General features: G+C 33.4%; 1 protein-coding gene across 2 annotated transcripts in view; it reads left to right on the top strand.

Annotated features, from left to right (window-relative positions):
- The window catches only part of LOC144836159 (dynamin-like GTPase OPA1, mitochondrial), a 51,493-nt gene that overhangs the window by 4,684 nt on the left and 24,072 nt on the right, over window positions 1-22,737 (top strand). Inside the window, exons 4-27 of one of the 2 annotated variants that reach the window (XM_078691378.1) lie at window positions 23-79; window positions 1,153-1,283; window positions 1,899-2,003; window positions 2,110-2,196; window positions 2,859-2,935; window positions 3,335-3,452; window positions 3,739-3,813; window positions 4,540-4,611; window positions 5,108-5,207; window positions 5,570-5,700; window positions 6,227-6,299; window positions 6,737-6,809; window positions 7,143-7,258; window positions 7,876-7,940; window positions 8,061-8,137; window positions 8,315-8,407; window positions 8,939-9,167; window positions 9,506-9,614; window positions 10,444-10,523; window positions 10,632-10,685; window positions 10,819-10,905; window positions 11,798-11,914; window positions 12,248-12,341; window positions 12,762-12,872. In XM_078691378.1, coding sequence (XP_078547504.1) covers window positions 23-79; window positions 1,153-1,283; window positions 1,899-2,003; window positions 2,110-2,196; window positions 2,859-2,935; window positions 3,335-3,452; window positions 3,739-3,813; window positions 4,540-4,611; window positions 5,108-5,207; window positions 5,570-5,700; window positions 6,227-6,299; window positions 6,737-6,809; window positions 7,143-7,258; window positions 7,876-7,940; window positions 8,061-8,137; window positions 8,315-8,407; window positions 8,939-9,167; window positions 9,506-9,614; window positions 10,444-10,523; window positions 10,632-10,685; window positions 10,819-10,905; window positions 11,798-11,914; window positions 12,248-12,341; window positions 12,762-12,872 — 2,331 coding nt within the window. The remainder of the gene's footprint in view (window positions 1-22; window positions 80-1,152; window positions 1,284-1,898; window positions 2,004-2,109; window positions 2,197-2,858; window positions 2,936-3,334; window positions 3,453-3,738; window positions 3,814-4,539; window positions 4,612-5,107; window positions 5,208-5,569; window positions 5,701-6,226; window positions 6,300-6,736; window positions 6,810-7,142; window positions 7,259-7,875; window positions 7,941-8,060; window positions 8,138-8,314; window positions 8,408-8,938; window positions 9,168-9,505; window positions 9,615-10,443; window positions 10,524-10,631; window positions 10,686-10,818; window positions 10,906-11,797; window positions 11,915-12,247; window positions 12,342-12,761; window positions 12,873-22,737) is intronic. The other variant, XM_078691379.1, reaches the window with a different exon arrangement.

Genomic DNA, 22,737 nt, shown 5'->3' with positions numbered 1-22,737 from the left:
TTCGCTTTGTTTTTTTGTGCAGGTCTGTCTTTTCAATCTCAGGGACTCAATGAAGGCAGAGGCTCATTCCTCACTGGAGGTGTGTAAAATGCTTGGTTGATAATTAAGGAGGGAATGAGATGGGGAGAGAGAGAAAGGGGAAGGGGAAGAGGGGTAAAGAAGGGAAATATGGAGGGAGAAAGTAAAAAGAATAAAGGTATAGTAGACCTGGTGTCAATAAATAATAGAAAGGGATGCATTGTATTAGGGAGTTATTTTATAAATAGTAAAGTAATTATAAGTAAGCCAAACCAAGGTAACCAAGTCAATGTGATGGATTGGGGTGGGGGCGGTGGTGGTTGGGGTTCATAAATACTTCAGATAAGTGAAACTGAAAAAGTAGACAATATGATGTGAACGGTTTTAAATGAGTTATGGGAGGTGGGGAGGGATGAGAAGGTGATGTTCAAAACTGAAGTCTAGGAATTCAGAATAAATACAAGGTTTATTGGAAGAATAATAACATTGTGTAATGTATATGTTTAATTACTGTACAATAAGGAGTGTACAGTAGTTAACTGTAAAAAAGAAGTTAAACATGATGTGTAGAGGTACTGTAGAGGAATTCATACTTTTAATAGTCATCAGTTTCCTTTTTACTATTTTTAATTTTCATTGTGTTTGAATGTTACAATGTACTTTGAAATAGGTTTTGTACTAAAAAAATGTTACATTAGGCTTAGAAGGCATAAAGGTTAGTCTGCTGCAATTGAAAAAAAAAACCCCAATTTTTTAGAATAAAATAGACATGAATATTAGAAATAAACAAGCGTGTGGCGTATTATTGTTTTCCTAAAAAAACTACTGTTGACATCGTGAAAAAAGGTAATATAAGATAAGATAGTATTAACAATATATTAAGCACAAAATAATGTACAGTGGAGACAGAACCTTATTTTATTGTTTTGTGTGTATATTAAATGTGAAAAGCATTTGAAGAAAGAAAAAACAGCATATAAGTAATACCTAGAATAGGCCTACATAGTTTAAAATAGCAAGTAGGAATCAGTTAATGCATATAAGTTATGGTAGTTTTATTTTATAAATATTATTTATTTATTGTATAATATTAGACGTAATTTCTATAAGATGGATTTGTTTTGAATTTTTAAGCTGTGAAAGAGAGTGGCATCCACATAACAATGAAAGCCCCTGAAAGCAGTTCATCCTCGTCATCAAAGAATCCAAAGAGAGAAGAATGGGACAGACTGGAACAACAGAAGGAAGAATTTCTAGAAGCACAGGTTAGACCCCAGTCATTTTTTTGGATCTAACACCTATGGAAACATATTCCCATAATACAGCTAGTAATCAGCACAAAGTTGTGGCTTGATCTAACCGGGTTCCCATTTATACACCTGGGTGGAGAGAGGCAAATGTAAGTAAAGTATCTTGCCTAAGGAAACAAGCAATGCGGCGAAAGTTGGATTCGAACCTTGATCTCACGATCAGTAGGCGAATGTCCAACACACTGCGCCACACCCCCTTACAAACTGCGTGCAGTAGCCTACCATTTTTATTACCCAGCATATCATTTTAGTTTGACATACTGTAATAAGACATAAGAAAACTTTATTATAATTATCTCCATCCAATCCAATGAAATTACAAGAGCTTGCAGTAAAAAATGTACAGATACAGAGCGATAGCCACCAGTACATTTGGTAATGTTTCAATCTGACCACTTTTTCACAGAGGCCTTTGATAACCCAGTGGCTTGAACAGAGATTGTTCCATTTTCTTGTGAAAACTGCACCACTTTACGTTACCTTTTATGATCTTTATTAAAGAAGAGAATATCATTAGCAACAAACAAACAAGTTATGCATGACATCATCATCTTTTATTTACCTTTTCAGCTTCGTTACCAACGGGAGATCGAACGTTTAGAAAGAGAAAACCGACAACTAAAGAAGGCACTACTCTTAAAAGGTGATAGGTCATCTTTCTCGAGAAGAGAGAAGGTAAGGAAATTAACAATCAGTCAATCTCTAAATATGTTTTTTCATTGGCATTGACATTGGTTCTTTTTTTTTATATTTATTAATTAATTATTGTTTTGCTATTTAGAAATCTTTGATTGACATGTATTCAGAGGTTCTGGACGAGCTTTCAGGCTATGATAATAGTTACAACACTCAAGATCATTTACCAAGGGTAAGTCTAAAATAGGAAGTTTAACTTTTCATCTCTACCACCTTAAAGGAATTAGGGCCAATATGTGTTTACATGTGTGAGCTGGGTTGGCGAACTCTTTGCCCAGTACTAGTAGAAACCCAATCAAATAATAGTAACTCAAGATTAGAGGCTGTGAGAGAGACTTTTGCTTTAGGAAAAAATGTTTTCTCTGGTTATGGCATTGGGGTGTCCACACTTAGTACATCCACTTCCCATATCAGGGCGACTTAGTACTTCTACTTCCCATATCAGGGCGACTTGGTATATCCACTTCCCATATCAGGGCGACTTAGTATTTCCACTTCCCATATCAGGGCGACTTAGTACTTCTACTTCCCATATCAGGGTGACTTAGTACATCCACTTCCCATATCAGGGCGACTTAGTATTTCCCCTTCCAATATCAGAGCGACTTAGTACTTCTACTTCCCATATCAGGGCGACTTAGTACATCCACTTCCCATATCAGGGCGACTTAGTACTTCTACTTCCCATATCAGGGCGACTTAGTACATCCACTTCCCATATCAGGTCGACTTAGTATTTCCTCCTTCCAATATCAGGGCGACTTAGTACTTCTACTTCCCTTATCAGTAATCTCTAAGCCCATCTTAATTCAAGATCATATTCCTTTACTGTAGGTGGTAGTTGTGGGTGATCAGAGTGCTGGAAAGACCAGTGTTTTAGAAATGGTGGCTCAGGCTAGAATATTTCCACGGTAAGTGCAAAATTCTCTTAATCGTCTGTGTTAGTGTCATACTGTTAAATATTTTGGATTTGTGTCGTCAAATGAATAGTGCTTATTAAGGGTATCTCTATTTTATTAGAGATGTACTTGAATTCAAAATCTCTTCTAATTATTTTCTCGCTAAAACTGTTAAAATGTGGAAAGGTGATTTCATGAACGAAGTACTTGTCAAGACATGCAGTGCAGTAATATTATGTTTGCATTGGTTCAAATGCAAGGGAATGCATTAGTGAAATGTAATAATTCACTTTATATTCAAATTATTATACTCGGATTGAACCCCGGCTTTCTACCCTCTCTGGTATATTCATAATGATGTGTAGCAGATTAGTTTAACAGTAATTGATATTGGCTTTTTTGTGTCCATAGTGGTTCTGGTGAGATGATGACCCGGTCACCTGTAAAGGTCACTCTAAGTGAAGGACCACAGCATGTTGCACAGTTTAAGGACAGTGACCGACAGTTTGATTTAACTCAAGAGAAAGAGGTAAACAATCATGAACATGCCAAGAAAATGAATTATATATCAAAAACTATAAAGTACAAAATGTTCGCACATCCTTCATTTTTGCAACTTTTACAATTGGACAATGATCACAAAAATTAATTTGCCAAAGAGGACAACAATTTTGTTTGCCAAATGATATAATAAGATTTAATCTTGAAAATAAAATGTCGCGAAGTAGTTTTTAATACAGTATTCATCATATATCATAATAGAAAGAAGAAATACACTAATATATTTGTGGTTTAAATATTTTTTTATCTTTCAGTTAGTGGCATTAAGACAGGAGATAGAACTCAGAATGAAAAACAGTGTTAAAGATGGACAAACTGTTAGTTCTGATGTAAGACTGTTTTCATTGTTTGTTTACTGTCAATCAATGAAGTTATAATAAAATAAAAGTAGTCGTTAAGGTACCAGTTTCTTTTGTAGAAGAAACCATAAAACTATTTACAACAAAAAATAAGCACTGGTATGTTTACCAAGGCATTCTAACAACAGGACACTGAGCTTGCTTTGCCAAGATAGGAACTCGTAACAGTCCTTTGATCTTATGTCTGGCTGCGAAAAATACCTACAGTACTGTACTGTGTACATATTTACCGCGGCAAATGGTGAAACTGATTGATTCTAAATAGAGAAAGATTATGAGAAATTATATTATAATTAAAAATTTAAAGAAGGGTGATATATGTATAGGAATATTTTTTCACAAAATTACTGCCAAAGCTATTTTTCTAGTTTTGTCTCATGTTCCTAACTAAGTTTTTCATAATACTTGCACATTACTGTGTACATTTGCTTCGCGACAAACATTGTCAAGAGGCGTGAAACTGATCGTTTCGCCACCACAGATAAACTTTTAAATCTCCAGAGCTCAACATCCTGTTGTTAGATTGCCTTGATTGTGCTACGTATGTTTCAGACTGGTTAAAACCAACTACAATCAAAGTCTTTTTCGCAATTGTTCTTTATTTCATTTATATATGCTTAGACTTCTATGTTTTTTCTTACATATCATCATGTCATTTATTACACACATAATGAAATTAATATGCTTCTGTTACAGGTAATTTCTTTGAGTGTTCGTGGACCTGGCATCCAGCGAATGGTCCTGGTAGATTTACCTGGTATTATAAGTGTAAGTTTTTCTGTATTCTAAATATAAATATTTATAACCAAATGAATTGTAATAATAATAATAATAAAAATAATATATACCAATTTGTAAAGCGCCAATTCCAGTGATCAAAGGCGCTGTGGACTAAGATGTTACACCTTTTCAACAACATTCTTCTCCCCTAAGGGTCCCATCGTGTCATCGGCAGCCAACTACGGCGCCATCACGACAGTGTGTGTGTATGAACTAGTACACCGGGGTAACCCCCCTACTCGTCTCGAAAGATGTACTAGGTTCTTTAAAGTGCACATGAGCCAGATGTACACTAGACCTACGGTTTATAGTCCTTATCCGAGAAGACTTGTTCTACCACCAGAACCATGGAGCGAGTGAGCCTCGAACCCTTGCCGATGTTATGGCTATGGATTACGGTTCCATAATGCATTTTTGAAAAATAAATTACGGTTCCATAATGCATTTCTGAAAAATAAATTGATATATTTTTTATATTAAACAGACTGTAACTTCTGGAATGGCAGCTGACACAAAGGAGTCTATACATAACATGCTCACCTACTATATGTCAAATCCCAATGCAATAATATTGTGTATACAAGGTATAACAACATTTTGCTTTATATTATATCGTATTCACAGTTTAATTAAAAACTACTGGAAATTCGATATTGTAAAATTTAAGTTTACTGCTTTACATTTGTTTTTCTTTTTTCGTCTACTGAAGTGAATAACTTTATTAAAACTACAAACTGGCCGATTCATTTTTTTTCAAAAACATTCATTATTAATCTTTATTTTTTCAGGGGACAATTCATCTTTAAAATAGTACTTATGGTATTAATAATGATAATTATTGCACAGACCAGCTAATTCCAATTCCAATATTCTTATTTAAAATTTGCCTTCAAAACACTCAATAATGAAATAACAAAACAAATAAATATTGATTTCATTTGGTTAGATGGTGCAATAGATGCTGAAAGAAGCATTGTAACTGAATTGGTATCTGATATTGACAAGGAAGGTAAACGTACAATATTTGTACTCACCAAGGTGGACCTCGCAGAGAAAGCTTCTACCAACCCCAATAGGGTAAGATAACATATAATACAGTTTCTCTCCATTTGAAGACTTTGCATTTTAAGCAATTTCTGGTTTATCCACCAGACTAAACGGAAATAATTTATTTGTTTATTGCGGTATATGAAACAACGTTAAAAATAAAGTTAAGCTCTGTCTACACTATCAAATTAGTTTGACACCAAAAGTGTGATGTGCCTGAATATTGTAGTGATATGCCCAGATATGGTAGTGATATGACATCTTATCCATATATGGGCACATCACATTTTTTTTTGTCAAAGTTTGATAGTGTAGACAAGGCTTTAAAAAAAGCAACATCTATAAGCCAAGCATGCTCTATGTATTTCATAAAAGCAAATAAGTTAAAATAACAATAGCAAAAATGTTAAAAAGACCATTAAACAGACATTCATTCATTTATTCAATAGTATGTGACTAGGGGCCTAGGCATTTACAGGCAGGCAGATACTTTGAAAATTCTTGATTTTTCATCATAAATATGTATCATAAGTTTTTGTTCTTGCTGTTTTTCCAGATAAAACAAATTCTTGATGGTAAACTATTTCCAATGAAGGCTCTTGGATATTTTGCTGTTGTAACAGGCAAAGGTAAGCAGCATCCAATAACACTTTGTTTACACAAGGTTTTGGAACAATCTCTTGGATTAGATACTTTACAAATTCATTGAGGAGAACTTTTTTCAACTTCAAACATTTATTTTCATTCAATTCATTAAAACAAATAACAAAAAGGAAGGAAAAAGGAAAAACAGGTCAAAAACAAAAAAAAAAAAAATTAATACATATGAATAAAATAAGGTGTAAAACAGAATACCATTCATTCAAATGATGAATGAAGCTTTGAAGAAAAAGATCTTACGATTGAAACTGGTAAATTGTTAACCTAATATTGTGATGAAAATGATTTGAATTATGAATGGGAATATATTGTGTTATGAATAGTGTGATTACGATGTAAAAATGTAAAAATTGAGGAGAACGAAGTGCGTAAATTAAAAAATATGAATTATTTGAAACTTTTGCAGGAAATCTAAACGACAGTATAGACGACATTAGGAAATACGAGCAAGAATTTTTTCGTGGTTCAGAATTATTCAGGTACGGATTTGTTTGATGCAAGGTTGGTTCACAGGTTGAAATAAAAGTGGAATATAAAAGTTTCCAGTTGGGTTCTAAATATTTCAACTCATATAGCGGTTCTCAAGAAAAATAGAGGGCGCTACAACATTGTTATTTCCATCGGAAAAATAATGGTCCCTACTACCTCAAACAATAGACTGTGCCAAGTATATGTTTAGGATAGGCCCAACATTCTGCTGGACTTGTCCAAACTTTTGCGAATTTGAAAAATAAAAATACTGTAACAAGTTCGCGGAGGATGCAGCTTTTATTTGTCATAACATTTTTATTTTTTCTTAACCCATAATTTAGGTCTGGTAGCCTAAAACCAAGTCAATTGACAACTCAAAACCTTAGCTTTGCTGTTTCTGACATCTTCTGGCAGATGGTACGAGGATCGATAGAGCAACAAGCTGACACCTATAAAGGTACTTTTATTATATTTTTCACAATAGCGAGCTCACAACTTGTGAATTGCATGATAAAAAACCCTTCATGGCAGTTGGTGGCACTGTATTGCTGAAACTTGGACCAAAGACCTCATGATCCACTCAATATATAATATATATATATCTTAAAACCACAAAACCTTTTGGATCATTAGGAACATACTCCCAGATTGGTAAAATTATTCCATTAACCACCTAAATTTAAGTTTCGATATTAACCACCATTTAGGCTGTTTTTTAGTTCTATTCCAAAATTGTTTATATATCTACCAAGCTCTTCTTTGTTTTCTACCCTTACTATCTCCACCCTCTATTCACCAGCATGTGCCTCTTTTGTTTTACTTCTTTTATTCCTGTCCACTCGGGCAGCGCTTGCCTGATTTTTCTATCAAGAGTACTTTCACTTGCACTGATGAAGGGCTGCTAACTTTTCTGGCTGTTTTACTTTATCGTTTTGATTTAGCTTTTTGCTTTTTTGTGTCTCCATTGAGATCCAGCCACTGATACCCACAGCATTGTCATTTTTTTTCAGTAATTTGCCTTTAGATTTATAAATATATATATGTTGATTTTTAAATTTGTTTGGTTCTTTTTAGCTAGCCGTTTTAATTTAGAAACCGAATGGAAAAACAACTTCCCTCGTTTAAGGGAACTTGATAGGGTGAGTCACAATTCAATTCATTAAATCTAAAAATATATTATATATTCTTAAATAAAATTGAAACTCTATCCCAAAGACAGAATATTAATGCTATTTTTCCGCAATTATTTCTTTCGTCAGGATGAATTATTTGATAAAGCACGAGGGGAATTACTAGATGTTACCATGGCATTAGGTGAAATTACGCCAAAACATTGGTAAGCTTTTTTCTTTTTGTTTTATATAGTTGCTCCTCCCCATTAATTATTTCAATGCATAGTAACCTAATGCTACACTGGTATGTCGCGTTATTATTCACTTTCACCAGAAATTATTCTATTATTTTGTGTACATTTTACCAAGATATCCAATTTTTGAAATTGTTGTTCTTCCAGGGAAGATGCAATCTCGAAATTACTATGGAAACGAGTTTCAAATCATGTATTTAAGAACATTTATCTACCAGCAGCTCATTCAGAAGATGCTGGGTAAGTATCATTGATATACTATAATGCTCTTCACAAAAATATTGCACCATAAAGACTTAGAAATAATGTGATTTATTGAAAGACAGGCATAATCTATTTTTAGATTACACTTATACATATTCTATTTTTAGGTTACAATTATACATTTTTAGTTTACACATGTTTTTAGCTCACATATGTTATACGTATTCTATTTTTAGTTTACACATGTTATACATATTCTATTTTTAGTTTCATGCTATAAACATTCTATTTTTAGTTTAACACTTGTTAAAAACATTCTATTTTTAGTTTGCACATGTTATACATATTCTATTTTTAGTTTACATATGTTTAATACACACATTCTAGTTTTAGTTCACACATGTTATACATATTCTAATTTTAATTTACACATGTTATCTTTACATATTGATGTTATACACATACACTTAGACATATTCTACTGTATATTCCAATATATGCTTTATACTTTCATAACTGAAACAATTTTAATATTTATTGTTGAAATTGAAATCATGTTTGTTGTAGGGCTTTTAACACACGTGTAGATATCGAACTAAGAAATTGGGCAGAGCAACAGCTATCCAAGTTAAGCGTGGAGGTTGGACTTCAAACGCTACAAAATGAGTTTGGCACTCTCGTTGAGCAGGACAGTAAAAAGAACGACCATGATGTCATATATGATGATGTAATCAGCTGTGTACAAACAGAAAGTTTGAGTAGGCATAGTTGGTTGCCTAGCAATAAAGAAAACTTGGTCAGTACCTCAGTTTAAATTTGTTTAATTTTCACAAATGTTGTACAATAACTGAATAATTGTTCAGGAGTCATTATATCTAGGGAGAAATTCGAGGGGGTGATTTTTTTGTGTGTGTCTAAAATAGTAAATAAAATATGAAAAAGTAACAATTATTTAAATACAATTAATATCAAGAAGTGTTAAAATACAATACAAATACACACAAAAATGCCAATTTAAGACTGTACATCAATTCTACAAGACGAATCTTTATCACGATTCTTGATCCTTTTTAAAATCCTGGCAGAGGTTGCAACTCTTGTTTTTATTATATATTTTGTATATTATTTTTCTAGAGGGTGATTCAATTCAACACATTAGAGGATAGATCAGTACATGATAAACAACAGTGGGATGCTGCTGTCCAGTTTATGGAGGGAATTCTACAGGAAAAAATGAAAGAAGGTAAACATCATCATCTTAGACTTTATTAACAAAAAATGTATCACTTTAAATTGTTATAATGTTTCCCAAAAGTGCAGTGCACAGTCAACTATTGGCATTTTAAAGTGGATTCAAAACTGAATATATAATATAGTTTTAATATCATTTTGTTCTTTAATACAGCAGAACCCCTCCTTTGGGACACCTCCTATCAGGGTATGCCTCCATTCAGGGGACACCTCCTATCAGGGTATGCCTCCATTCAGGGGACACCTCCTATCAGGGTATGCCTCCATTCAGGGGACACCTCCTATCAGGGTATGCCTCCATTCAGGGGACACCTCCTATCAGGGTACCCCTCCATTCAGGGGACACCTATCAGGGTATGCCTCCATTAAGGGGACACCTCCTCTCAGAGTATGCCTCCATTCAGGGGACACCTCCTATCAGGGTATGCCTCCATTAAGGGGACACCTCCTCTCATGGTATGCCTCCATTTTGGGGACACCTCCTCTCATGGTATGCCTCCATTAAGGGGACACCTATCAGGGTATGCCTCCATTCAGGGGACACCTCCTATCAGGGTACGCCTCCATCCAGGGGACACCTCCTATCAGGGTACGCCTCCATCCAGGGGACACCTCCTATAAGGGTACGCCTCTATTCAGGGGACACCTCCATCCAGGGGACACCTCCATCCGGGGGATAATTCCCAATGTAATGAAGTAGAGGCAATACTGTATATGTTTTAACACTACTAATATCAATTCTACTATTGAGAGTACATTTCTACTTTATATAAATATGATGGATATCTATACGACTTATAAACAATTGATTTTTTTTTTAGTGGATAAGAACATTAATGAGTTGACAGGTCCTAGTACAACTGAGAAATGGGTTTACTGGAAATCACAAAGCCAAGAACAGGTATGTACATTACTGTTAATGTATAACTTTGTTTTGCTCTTCCTTGAACGATTGATTGAGTAGCTAGTCCTAAAAACTTATTTCTTATATCTACTTTTTTTGTTACAGAGTGATCGATGTAAAACAAAAGAAGAACTAGAAAAAATTATCCAATCAGATGTGGTAAGACAAAAAATAACATAGTAAAAGACAAAGTAAAAAATGTATAATTATAAAAAATAGAATAATATTTGTTATATGCTTTATTAGTTACTAATAACAAAAAACTAATGCCAAATTAAATTGTATTTTTCAGAAACATAAAGATGCTTTAACACCTGATGAGGTTACAACTGTTCGTCGCAATCTTTTTATGAAAAATGTTGAAGTTGATGATAAATTTGTGAGTATTTATTCTCAAATCAGTGCTCAGACCCTTTCCCTATTGTTTTTTCTAGACCCTCTCCCTATTGTTTTTCCTAGACCCTCTCCCTATTGTTTTTCCTAGACGCTTTCCCTATTGTTTTTCCTAGACCCTTTCCCTATTGTTTTTCCTAGACCCTCTCCCTATTGTTTTTTCTAGACCCTCTCCCTATTGTTTTTCCTAGACCCTCTCCCTATTGTTTTTCCTAGACGCTTTCCCTATTGTTTTTCCTAGACGCTTTCCCTATTGTTTTTCATAGACCCTTTCCCTATTGTTTTTCCTAGACCCTCTCCCTATTGCTTTTCCTAGACGCTTTCCCTATTGTTTTTCCTAGACGCTTTCCCTATTGTTTTTCCTAGAACATTTCCCTATTGTTTTTCCTAGACCCTTTTCCTATTGTTTTTACTAGACCCTTTCCCTATTGTTTTTACTAGACCCTTTCCCTATTGTTTTTACTAGACCCTTTCCCTATTGTTTTTCCTAGACCCTCTTCCTATTGTTTTTCCTAGACCCTCTCCCTGTTGTTTTTCCTAAACCCTCTCCATATTGTTTTTCCTAGACCCTTTCCCTATTTTTTTTTCTAGACCCTCTCCCTATTGTTTTTCCTAGACCCTTTCCCTATTGTTTTTCCAACACCCTATTCCTATTGTTTTTCCTACACCCTTTTCCAATTGTTTTAGCTAGACCCTCTCCCTATTGTTTTTCCTAGACCCTTTCCCTGTTGTTTTTCGTAGACCCTTTCCCTATTGCTTTTCCAGACCCTTTCCCTATTGTTTTTCCTAGATGCGTCAAACAAACACCGTCCAGCAGCTACGCATCTAGATTCTGATATTCTACATTTTTCTATTGTTTTATCATTATTACATTTTAGGTGCAAGAAACGTGGAATCCAATATATAGGAAACATTTTCTTCAAAGATCGTTGAATCTTGCGCAAGAATGCCGGAAGGGATTCTTCCATTATCAAAGGGGGTTTAATGAAACTGGGGTGAGTAACTTTTGACAGAATTTCTGTCAAAAAATTTAGTGAGGCACCACATACATACTTTCGTTGTTAAGTTTTTAACACAACAATTATTACGTTTTATTATTTTCTATCCCAAATACTGTTGTGCTAACCCACTTTCACACATTCCAGTTTCCTAGTCCACTCCTAGTCAAATGTCAGATGAAATAAAAGCAAAGATGGAAATTCTGTTCCTGAACTAAAGCTCTGTCTACACTATCAAACTTTATGTGACAAAAAAATGTGGACCATATATGGACATGATATCATATCACTACCATATTTAAGCATATTACTACCAAATTGTTTTTTCAGCCTCAATGTCACGATATTGTGTTATTCTGGCGAATTCAACGTATGTTACATCTCACAAGTAATGCCCTCAGGCAGCAAATTGTAAATACAGAAGGTACGTAAACTTCTTAATTTTTAGGGAGATCTATGTAAATTTACATAAATTAAAATAAGGTGTATAGCATGGTATTAATTTGGATCTCTAGTAAACGCCAGCAATGAAGTCACCGGATACTATGTATATATCCACTTTTTTTATATACTTACGTACGTATGTCTTTTATACAAAAGAAAATTTGTTTTTAACTGTTCTGTATATATCTTTAAAATTAGGCCTATGCATGCTTTTATTTTTTTGTATATATGTTAAAATATTAAATATAATTTAGTTTAAACCTTAAACTGGACCATTTTGAAAAGCAGTACTACGTTACTGAAAATGCAATCCAGTCAAAAGAAAGAGAGTTTAGATTTTACAGTTAAATTGAAAACTTATTATATAGAACTAGAAATTAATACCCTTTATGTTCTTCAGTACGACGGTTAGAAAAAGAAGTAAAAGAGGTTTTAGACGATTTCATGGAAGACGAAAAGAAAAAGAAGAAATTATTATATGGAAGAAGAGTTGAGCTTGCGGAAGAATTAAGTAAGTTGAAATCATTTCTTTTTAATTTATTGCTTTGTAATTAAAACACTTTTTTTCATGCAATTCTCTTAATGTTGGAAAAATGTTTGAATTTGTTTGACATAAATATTAATTTCTTTTTAATTTGGGTTTGCTATATACTACAGATTAACATTTAAAATAATATAATTGCTGCAAAATAAGTTTTTCATACCAAAATGCCATTTTTCAAAGGAGAATAGGCAACTTAAATATCACTTATTTTATTTCATTTATTTCATCAAAAAGAAGTAATTATAAAGATTTTGCAAAACAAAGTACAATACATACATAATTGAACAGTGATGAGTTTACCAAAATAATCGAAAAGAAATTGAAAAACATTAAAATTGAATAAAACATTATTGCCTAAAGTTGTCAACAATATATTAAATAGAGGGCGCTATAATATTCACATTTTATTGTAGCTTATCTTGGCTACATTTTCATGCAATTCTCATTGTGTTAAACATAGAGACATCATTATAATATCTCTATGTACCTGTAGAATCATATACTCTTTAATTATTATTGATTGATGTATACACATCCCTCGTGGTTGCAGTCACAATAATTTCTACACTTTAATTCTGAGAATAGAGAAAGAATTATCAAATTAATTCTTTTTTGTACCCAAAATTTATGCTGACTAGGCAAACTCAACGAGTATTATAAAATTGTTCATTTAAAAAAATATATTCTTCAATTCCTCATCAAATGACCCTATTCAAAGACCCTTGCCATGAAAAACCTCTATTGACAGACCACCATAATGACAAACCTATTAAAAGGCCAATGATCTAAAAGAATTCCTCAAATATAGATTGCTATCTTTTTCCTCAAATATAGATTCATTCATTTTGTAAATTTCCTGTCAAGGATGGAATAAAGTTTATCTGTATCATTAAATAACATCTTAAGTTAATTAAAAATTTGTATTCGTATTTCCGCAGCCAAAACAAAATCGTTTATTTTTTAATCAATAAGGTGCACATGATCAATCATTACCAAACAACCAGAGACCCAATCACATTGCAACAAATTGTCCTTCAAAAGTTAAAAATGATGGCATTTATCCGATAATTATCTGATTTAAATGAGATAATTATCATTTAAATTTTCTAGAGTGGAATCAGTTAAACCCTGTTTCCACAGGCAGTTTATCTGTTATTATTTAACCAATAAAGTGCGCATGATCAGTCATTACCAAACAACCAGAGACCCAATCACATCGCAACAAATTGTCCTTCAAAGGTTAAAAATTATCGCATTTATCTGATAATTATCTGATTTAAATGAGATAATTATCATTTAAGTTTTCTCGAGTGGAATCAGTTAAACTCTGTTTCCACAGGCAGTTTATCTGTTAATTTTTTATCGGTTAATTTTTGGCTGCAGAAACACGGCCTTTAATTGAATTTAGCCAAAGATACTTTACTATACACTTGTGAAAAAACCTACAATTTGTATTAGTGTGAGAACCCTTGACATCATGAAGACGTGCCCAATAAGTACGCCCCAGCATAGACTTCACAGCATGTGCATGTCATGTTATCTGACTGTATCACTACAATGTCTTGAGATGTGGATATGATTTCTCATACTGTATATTTTATTTATTAATCAAAACAATATTTCTGTGTATGTATAAGTACGATATATTTAAATTGAGATTAGGTAATAGCAAAATGTTAAATCACATTAATTTTTAAATATGGCAAATAAATGCATTATTGGTCATTCATAATATCACATAATAGTTACATGATAGAAACGTAATTTAAAAAAAAATCAACTGAAAGTCCATTGACAGACAATGTTTGAATATACTGTAACCTACGCTTAGTTGGCTTATGCAAAGTTTTATTTTATTCATCTTTATTTTTCATGTTTTTGGAGTACAATATATCATTTTAAGTTCGAGCAGTTTACAATTTTTATATCCCCAGAGAACCCTGCCAGCCTAATGGTTCTTTTAAAACAGAATATAATGTGTTTTGAAAAATATGTATTGAAAAACATTATTTCTTATTGAATATATAGGCCTATATATTATGTATGTTTTGTCTATGTGTTTAACAATTTTCAATGTTCTAAAAAAAAAATCATTGTTCGCACTGTTTTTTTTTAAATTGAAAGGTGAACGTCTTTTACGTTGACACACTTATTTTCTAAAACTGATAAAAGTTAAATTAAATCAACTTTACATGGTTTGAATTACTTCTAAGCTAAATTGAATGGAATTTAGTTGTTGTATATTCTCACCAACGGAATGTAAAATACAGGCAAAAATATATCATCTTTTATTGCAAAGAACAAAAATTGTCTTGTTGACAAAGATTGGCTTATTAACCAATTGTTCCATCTCCCACTGTTTAATTTTTAGGTAGCAAAATCCAGCAATTTGTCGTTGCCTACCTTTTCACCTGTCTCCCTCTGTAAACAATACCTTAATAGCAACCTCTCATCCAGACCCCATGCGGGAGCGTGTTAGGAAAATGTACATAGATAAACGTAGGACTGCGACAAACGTGATAATGAAGTAGAATATTCTTTGAGGTGGCGGTTCTCGTCACTCAGGCTAATTTTGAACAACGCGTATAGAGTGAGCGCACTCAGTGGTATGTCGTTAGATTATTTGCCAAGAGACGGCATGACCGCGGCTCGACGTGCGGAGGCGGCCTTCAAAGTGATAATATAATCATGTGTTAAATTGTTACAATTTGTAGCAGTTTACTTTTAGGTGCAAATGCCGAAAAAGGCCAAGCCAGTTGTTATGGGAGAGCAGTAGGGGGCGCCTTTCAGGCAATTGCCGTTTGTAATTGATACCGTCATCCTGCGCTGATCTAAGAACGCCGTAATTGAAGATAATAAACGGAGGAGATTAACCCAAAGTTTAATAACCAGATGAGAATGAGGAAGCCTATGGCATAGGCCAGCCCCGTGCTTATTACAAGTTAAGATGTAATTAATCGTAATTCAACAGCAGGGAATAAGATAGGAACCAGAAAGTGGCTTCAGTATCCGTTGCAATGTATCAAGCTAGGCCCCTGCCATCTCCACTCTCACTTTCACTAGATAATGCTAACACAACAGGTTTATGTTTTAATAACTATTTTTAACCTCAATTGAACTACAGCGGCCAAGAAAAGTGCCCAAGTTACGCTCCGTTTACAAACATACAGTAGCAGACTCAAAAATTTCACATAGGGGCTGGGAGCGTACTGTAGTTATAAAAATGAAAATATGTGTATTAAATAATACCATATTCAGAATTGAAGTATTATTGTGTGTTTAGTTATATTATTGTAATATAAAAACAAAATTAGGTTAGGATTTGTCACCCTCTCGATCTGCACATTGGCTTTCGTGACTAACAGTAACACAAATCATTGTTTTCTGTCTTTTTCAAATCACAGTTGTATTACATATTTGTATAGGCTTTATTGTTACCTATTATAGAAAAATCATGTTTCTAAAATGTATAATAATTATATTTAATAAGAAATATCACTTTACACTTTAAATGGTTTTTCAATTAAGCATTTTTTTATTATTTATTTTAAAAAGACATGGCAGTACAAGTGTGTCTATTTTACATCTATTAAAATAGAGAAGTAGAACAATTAAAAAAATATCAACAAAATCAGCAAGAACAATTACAAAACTGACTCCAAATAACGAGCGGCAAGCCATGGTTCAACGTTTAAATTTATTTATTTTTGTTTTTATTTAATACGCATCTAACAGTCGAGTAACTCGCCAATTGATGGATAAACTATTTTATAATTTATCGTGCTTATAAACCAAGTCTCATTTGAGGCTTAGGGAGTGAAATTGTAAGAGTCGTGAGTTACAACTCAGGCACTAGGTCAGGATTGAACCCTGGACCTTGGGATTGGAAGGCAAGCCCAAACATAATCAGTGTATCTATTGTACTATTATTTGTTTTATTAAGAAAATCCGTGGGGAATTCCTATGCACAAACATTTTTCTAAAAAAGAAAGTAGTGAAAGTTTAACAATAGTAATTAGCAATTGCATTATTAACAAAAAGAACAGTTTGTATTGTCTAAAAAAGGATCACAAAATCCTGATTATAGTGCCACTTCCCCAAGGTAAGCTTCTTAAATCACTTTTAATCCGTTTTATCCAATCTAATCTGTCAATTATACCAGTTTATTAAAACACAAAACAGAAGTCATTTATGTTTGGTTTAAGACCCCATTCAACTAGAAAACATCCCACGAAACTTTAGACGCCATAGTCAGACATCCCCTGCTAATTGTGTAGACTTAAAAGAAAGTTTAGTGACCCTTACGTGCTGTACCCACGTGCTAGCATTGTTTAAAACCTTTATTCGGTGCTTATTTATCCACGAGACTGCCTTGCAAATGTTTTTGATTCCTGGAACATATCAACCAGGATTCTTAAAAAAAGTGAAAAGACCTCATACTATTCCACTAATTGATGCACCACCTACTATTAAAGCGTCATTACTCCATGTTTTAGCTAAGGAACAGACTTCAAGACCAGGAGTTAAGACAGCCGTTGGGGCGTGTAATTAGAAATAAAACAGGGCTCACAGCTTGTGGGAAGGACGTGATAAGCAATTACTATGCGATGGTTAAAACAAGTATCCAATTTGATAATTTATCAATAACTAAACATCATTACACTACAGTACTTTAAAGTACTTTAAATAAGAATAGCCAGCACATCCACAAACAATAGACCTTTATCATGTAGTCCTGTAGACAAATAAAAATTTGGAATTATTAAACAGGACGTCATTTTATTCTTCCATTGATGCATGCAGAAATAAATAATGATTTAGCAATATGTGTGCTGACGTACTTATTTTACAGTATTTATTTTTTTTCAATATGCTTGATCTTAAATAATACAGAAATATAGGACAATAACTAAAAAGAAAAACAAACAAAAGATACTTACTTGGGAACCTACAGTACTGTAATCACGATAGTATAATACCAAGGAAGAGTAAAATGATATACTGTACATAGAACTCTTTCTTTGGGACACTATTTGACTTCCTATCTGTTTTGTTGTATTGTTTTTAATGTATTTTGAACGCCTTGTCCGATTAAAAATATTTAAAAAGCATTGTCATTGTCTTTTAATTCTACTTATTATACAAGGCGAACGTACCATTTCAAAGTACATAGAGGGGGGTCAATACATTTTTCACCTGAACGCCCTATATTAATGTGTCACGTTCCCATGAAACGAACCAGAGAATATATTGCATGTTTCAACACTACGGCCAACCCTTATTCAGGGGACACTTTGTTGGGTCCCAGACGTGTCCCCTTTATTAATAGGAGTTCTACTGAGTAGAAACAATGTTGTAAATAATGAAATTGTGTAAATAATGTACCAAAAGCCATTGTGCTTAACATTTATAAATAACTATAATTTTTCCCAGAATAATTGCCACTGAGTATCACTGGAAGAATAAAACATTCCTATACTTCATGGCCAAGACAAAATACAACCCATAAAATCACCAATTAGAAGAAAATAATTTGTTAAATTCTCTGTGGCTGAATTGTGAGTGGCTGGTGAGACAGATTTATATAGGCTTTTTAAATGCGTTGTCACGCTTCACATGTATGTAACTTGCCTGCTTACATGATTTATGGTCTATACTGTTATCTACTGATGCATCACAGATTTCCATGTATGATCTTAACCAGGTAATCAGTTTGGAATTTGAATTCAGTAGCAGGTTTTAGAAGTTAGCTAGGTAAACACATTGGAATTTATAAATAGTGTTATGGTACTGTACTTCTAATAACATACAGGTGTACATACTCCATGCAAACAAAACTAAAAATGTGTTTTTTCCATTCCATACTCCCCGTGTTCAATTCCCGGCTGATGCAATTAAGTAAGGGCGTGTGGCGCATTGTGGTGGACGTCGACTACTGATCGTGAGATCGAGGTTCGAATCCAACTCTCGCCGCATTGCATGTATCCTTAGTCAAGATACTTTACTTACCTCTCTCCACTCAGGTGTATAAATGGAAACCTGGTTAGATCAAGACACAACTTTGCGCTGATTACTAGCTGCATTATGGGAGTATGTTTCCATACGTGTTTGATCCAAAACAATGACTGGGGTAATAATGTTCAGCGCTTTAGAGGTTTCACAACATTAGGCGCTATATAAATCCAGGATATTATTATTGAATTAGTCTTAGGCAAAAGTTACCATTGTTATAACTTTTAGAATTAATCTGTATTTTTCTTGTGATCTTTACACAATGTTATATGCTGCCCTCACAGTTTTGAAGAGACTGTTTGGACTGAATCTGAATGCAATCCCAATTAACTTTTCCTAACTTTTATTATATTTGCATCAGGGGAAGGGCTTGTGATTCAAGCATACACCGTTTTACAGCGAACGCTCCTTACTCCACAGCAAACCCCTAAACAAAAACCATCTCTGACTCCGCACATTGTTCTTATAAAAATCTAATAAAATGAGAAATGGAAATATTGCTCATATATTAAATAAATGAATTCAATAATCAACATGAAAACGATGTTGAATGCAAATGAACAAAAGGGTTTTCAACACAAGTTAAGGATATAATAATATTAATATTTTTGCATTTATTTCCCCTGATGTTTGCATTGAACGCAAACAAATGTTATCCCATAGTTGCGTATTTACCACCAGCGGAAAAAGTAGACTATGATCATTTTTTGTTTGCTGGCACGCAGGAGTGTCATTTCAAGCTAGAGGTTCGGCTCCTATCCACCCCCCCCCCCCCTACTATGGCCTTGAACATACAGGTCTGGTTAAACCCAATTTATTAATCTATTTAAATGTATATTATTTGAAGGTTTGCATGGCGAAATCAAATGTTGATATAAAGTTTGCGGTACACCACGTATATTAGTATAAGAACTGTTGAGTTTCTCGACGTTTCGATCAATATGCTTTGATCGTCCTCAGGAGTGAGAATGTTTTTTATTTAAATGTAATTACAATTAATAAGTAATAAAAATATTAAAAGCATAATTGCTGCTCTGTCACAAAATGCACGTCGACTGAAATTCGTCAATGACGTTGCGATGTCGTTAACAGAGAGGATGGTTTCAAGACAAGACAAGTTAAACAAACAAGTATACATAGCTCGCTCTCTCTCTCTCAAAATTCCAAATCTGCTATTCTCAACACTTTTAAATCTCTCTCTATTAGGATAAATCGTTTAGGATTACTAGCATCAGGTATTATAATTTCAAGATAAACAGCTTTAATGTTTGATTTCAATTTAATCAGAATTATTATTTCAGATTAACTTAAATACTTTTCAGCATATTAACTGAATGAATATCACAGATCTTAAACAGGAGAACCATTTTAAAAAATTAGTTTACATCTGTTTTTTATGACTGTTTTAAAATTGTTTTTCATGTTTATGAATAACAATTTCTAATTGAATTATTTTTATGTTATGTCTGCGTATTCTTTTTGTATTGTATTTCACATATTTAAAAATTTGGCGAAAAAATTATATTCAAAAGTGTGGGTATGATAACGTAAAATATGGGTATTTATGATTTTACATTTTTATTTGTGTTTCAAGTGCAAAAATTGGAAAATGCGCATGAATGTTCGATTTGCACGAATATATTCGCTAATGGAAAACAGGCTTTAAGAATATTACTATAATAAACATGCTCATCTGGGCACAGAAATGAATGATCTATTTTACATAGCTTAAATCTTTTAAAGAATAGTTGACTACCCTAAAATCGGACTTGTGTCGAGCCCAAATGTCCAGTCTTTTTTGTTTTTCTGTTGGCAGTACTTAAATTCTTAGCCATGAGCACTACGTTTTTTTATTGACATCAATTTCCTTCTAGGCTTCAACATTCGATTCATGATGCCTAAGCAGTGGATTAATTAAAGAAAGTAAATGAATGAAAAAAAAATGAATAAATGAAAAGTTTACTTTAGAACACTGTGTGTGTAAAACAAATACTGAATGTTTTTAGCCGCGTTGAATGGAAAGAATATTTAATATGTTTAAAGATATTCTTTCAACTCATGAAATAAGCTTCCCATTCAATGACTACACACATGCATTATGTATCATTACTGACCACCTTTATGTCGGACCATAGACCATTACGTTTTGAACAACAGGCCATTATTTTTTTGTACACAGGCTGGAGTGAAAAGGTTTGGGTATAATTGTATAGTTTGAGATCTTCAAAACAAACTATATGGGTATAATCTTAACTCCATGGTATAATATAGTTTTGTTCTACCCAGAAAAATATGGATATATAAATGGTTGATGATGTATGCCAGGTGTTTAGGGAGACACAGGTGGTATTTGCATGGTGGTAACTACCAGGTGATCATATATCATCATATTAATACCTCTATAAGGTATATTAATCTTAAGTCATGACATATTCAACTTTGCCTTATACCTGTGCTACCCCTGCTGTATCATTATGATAGTAGAATTATTGGGTCATTGAGAGTATGTTCAGACTCACCTTGTAACAGAGTTATGCACACGGCGGCGTGTTATGTACGTGGGGGTACAAATTCATGTCTCTGAATTAGCCGTATTGGCTACGTTTTGAATCTAGCATTTAAAATGTGTAACCAATTTTTATTTATTTATTTTGGTATAAAACATGAACACTAGCAGCCTTAAGGTAGGAAATGTTGAACTTACAACAACATAATTAAGATATTAAAATAACTATAATATACATTTTTAAAACTTGATTATATAACCATAGATTAACAAACGCAACTACTGTAAAATGAGAATTTGCAAAAATTTAATGGTGTAATTTAATGTATCAGAGAAGACGAAACTTCTGTGCGGTTGTGTCGTCAACAAAGGAAACTTAATGATTGTTGTGTCATTGGTGTCACCTTGGTTTTTAACGTTACAAATTACTGTACGTATGGCGTTAAATATGTAACGAAGACTAACGTCATGAGTACCTCTATGCGAAGTATCCATATTGAGTACCGAAGTTTATAGACACAGTAGAACCCTGCTACTTGCATGATAATTCTCACTCAATCTTACTAGTCTAGGTTCCAAATAATTCAAGTTAATTAAAATAAAACAATTTTGGCACATGTGTCGTGTCATAGTTTAAAAATCAAGACATCCGCTGGTCGCACTACGTAAAAAGAAAGAACGACTTTTGTAGTCTAGCAAAGATCACAGTAGCATTTAAATTGTGAAGCCTGCTAAAAATGCCAAAACAGACAGTGTGCCTGACAACAGTCTGCCATTGCACAATTAGTATTGTCATTTTGGAATTACATTAATTAGGAAATTAAGTACCTAGATACAGTATCGAAAACCCCATTTTCTCATTAACATATTCACCTGATTTTTATGAGCACCAGTTGTGAGTTGTTGAACAAATAATTGGATTCAAAATTACCTTCTTTCGTAGGGTAATGTATCATGGGAGAGGTCTGATTGCTGTAACCCCAATATTTAAAACTCTAGACCACCCTAAAGCACTTTAATTGGAGGCCTCTATTAACTCCCAAGTTAGGCAATGGTGTGTAGTTCATTATCATGGAGAAAATAATTTGGTGGGTTAAATTGACCCTAGAAGACCTTCATACTATAGATACTGTTTCAAATTATGATTAAATACACAAATTCCACTCAGGATAAATTAATCCACTAGGGGGGATAAAATAATAGTGTATGATCTGATGACTCTAGTTGAATGAATATGATGAAACTGTCAACTCCATTGGATGTATGACCCACCCGTAATATCCTTTCCTCCCTCCCTCCCCCCCCCCTCCCTTC

Source organism: Antedon bifida, chromosome 2, assembly GCF_963402885.1.
Source record: "Antedon bifida chromosome 2, ecAntBifi1.1, whole genome shotgun sequence".
NCBI lineage: Eukaryota > Metazoa > Echinodermata > Crinoidea > Comatulida > Antedonidae > Antedon > Antedon bifida.
Note: the sequence above shows the minus strand (reverse complement) of the source record. Positions and strands in the feature narration are given on the sequence as shown.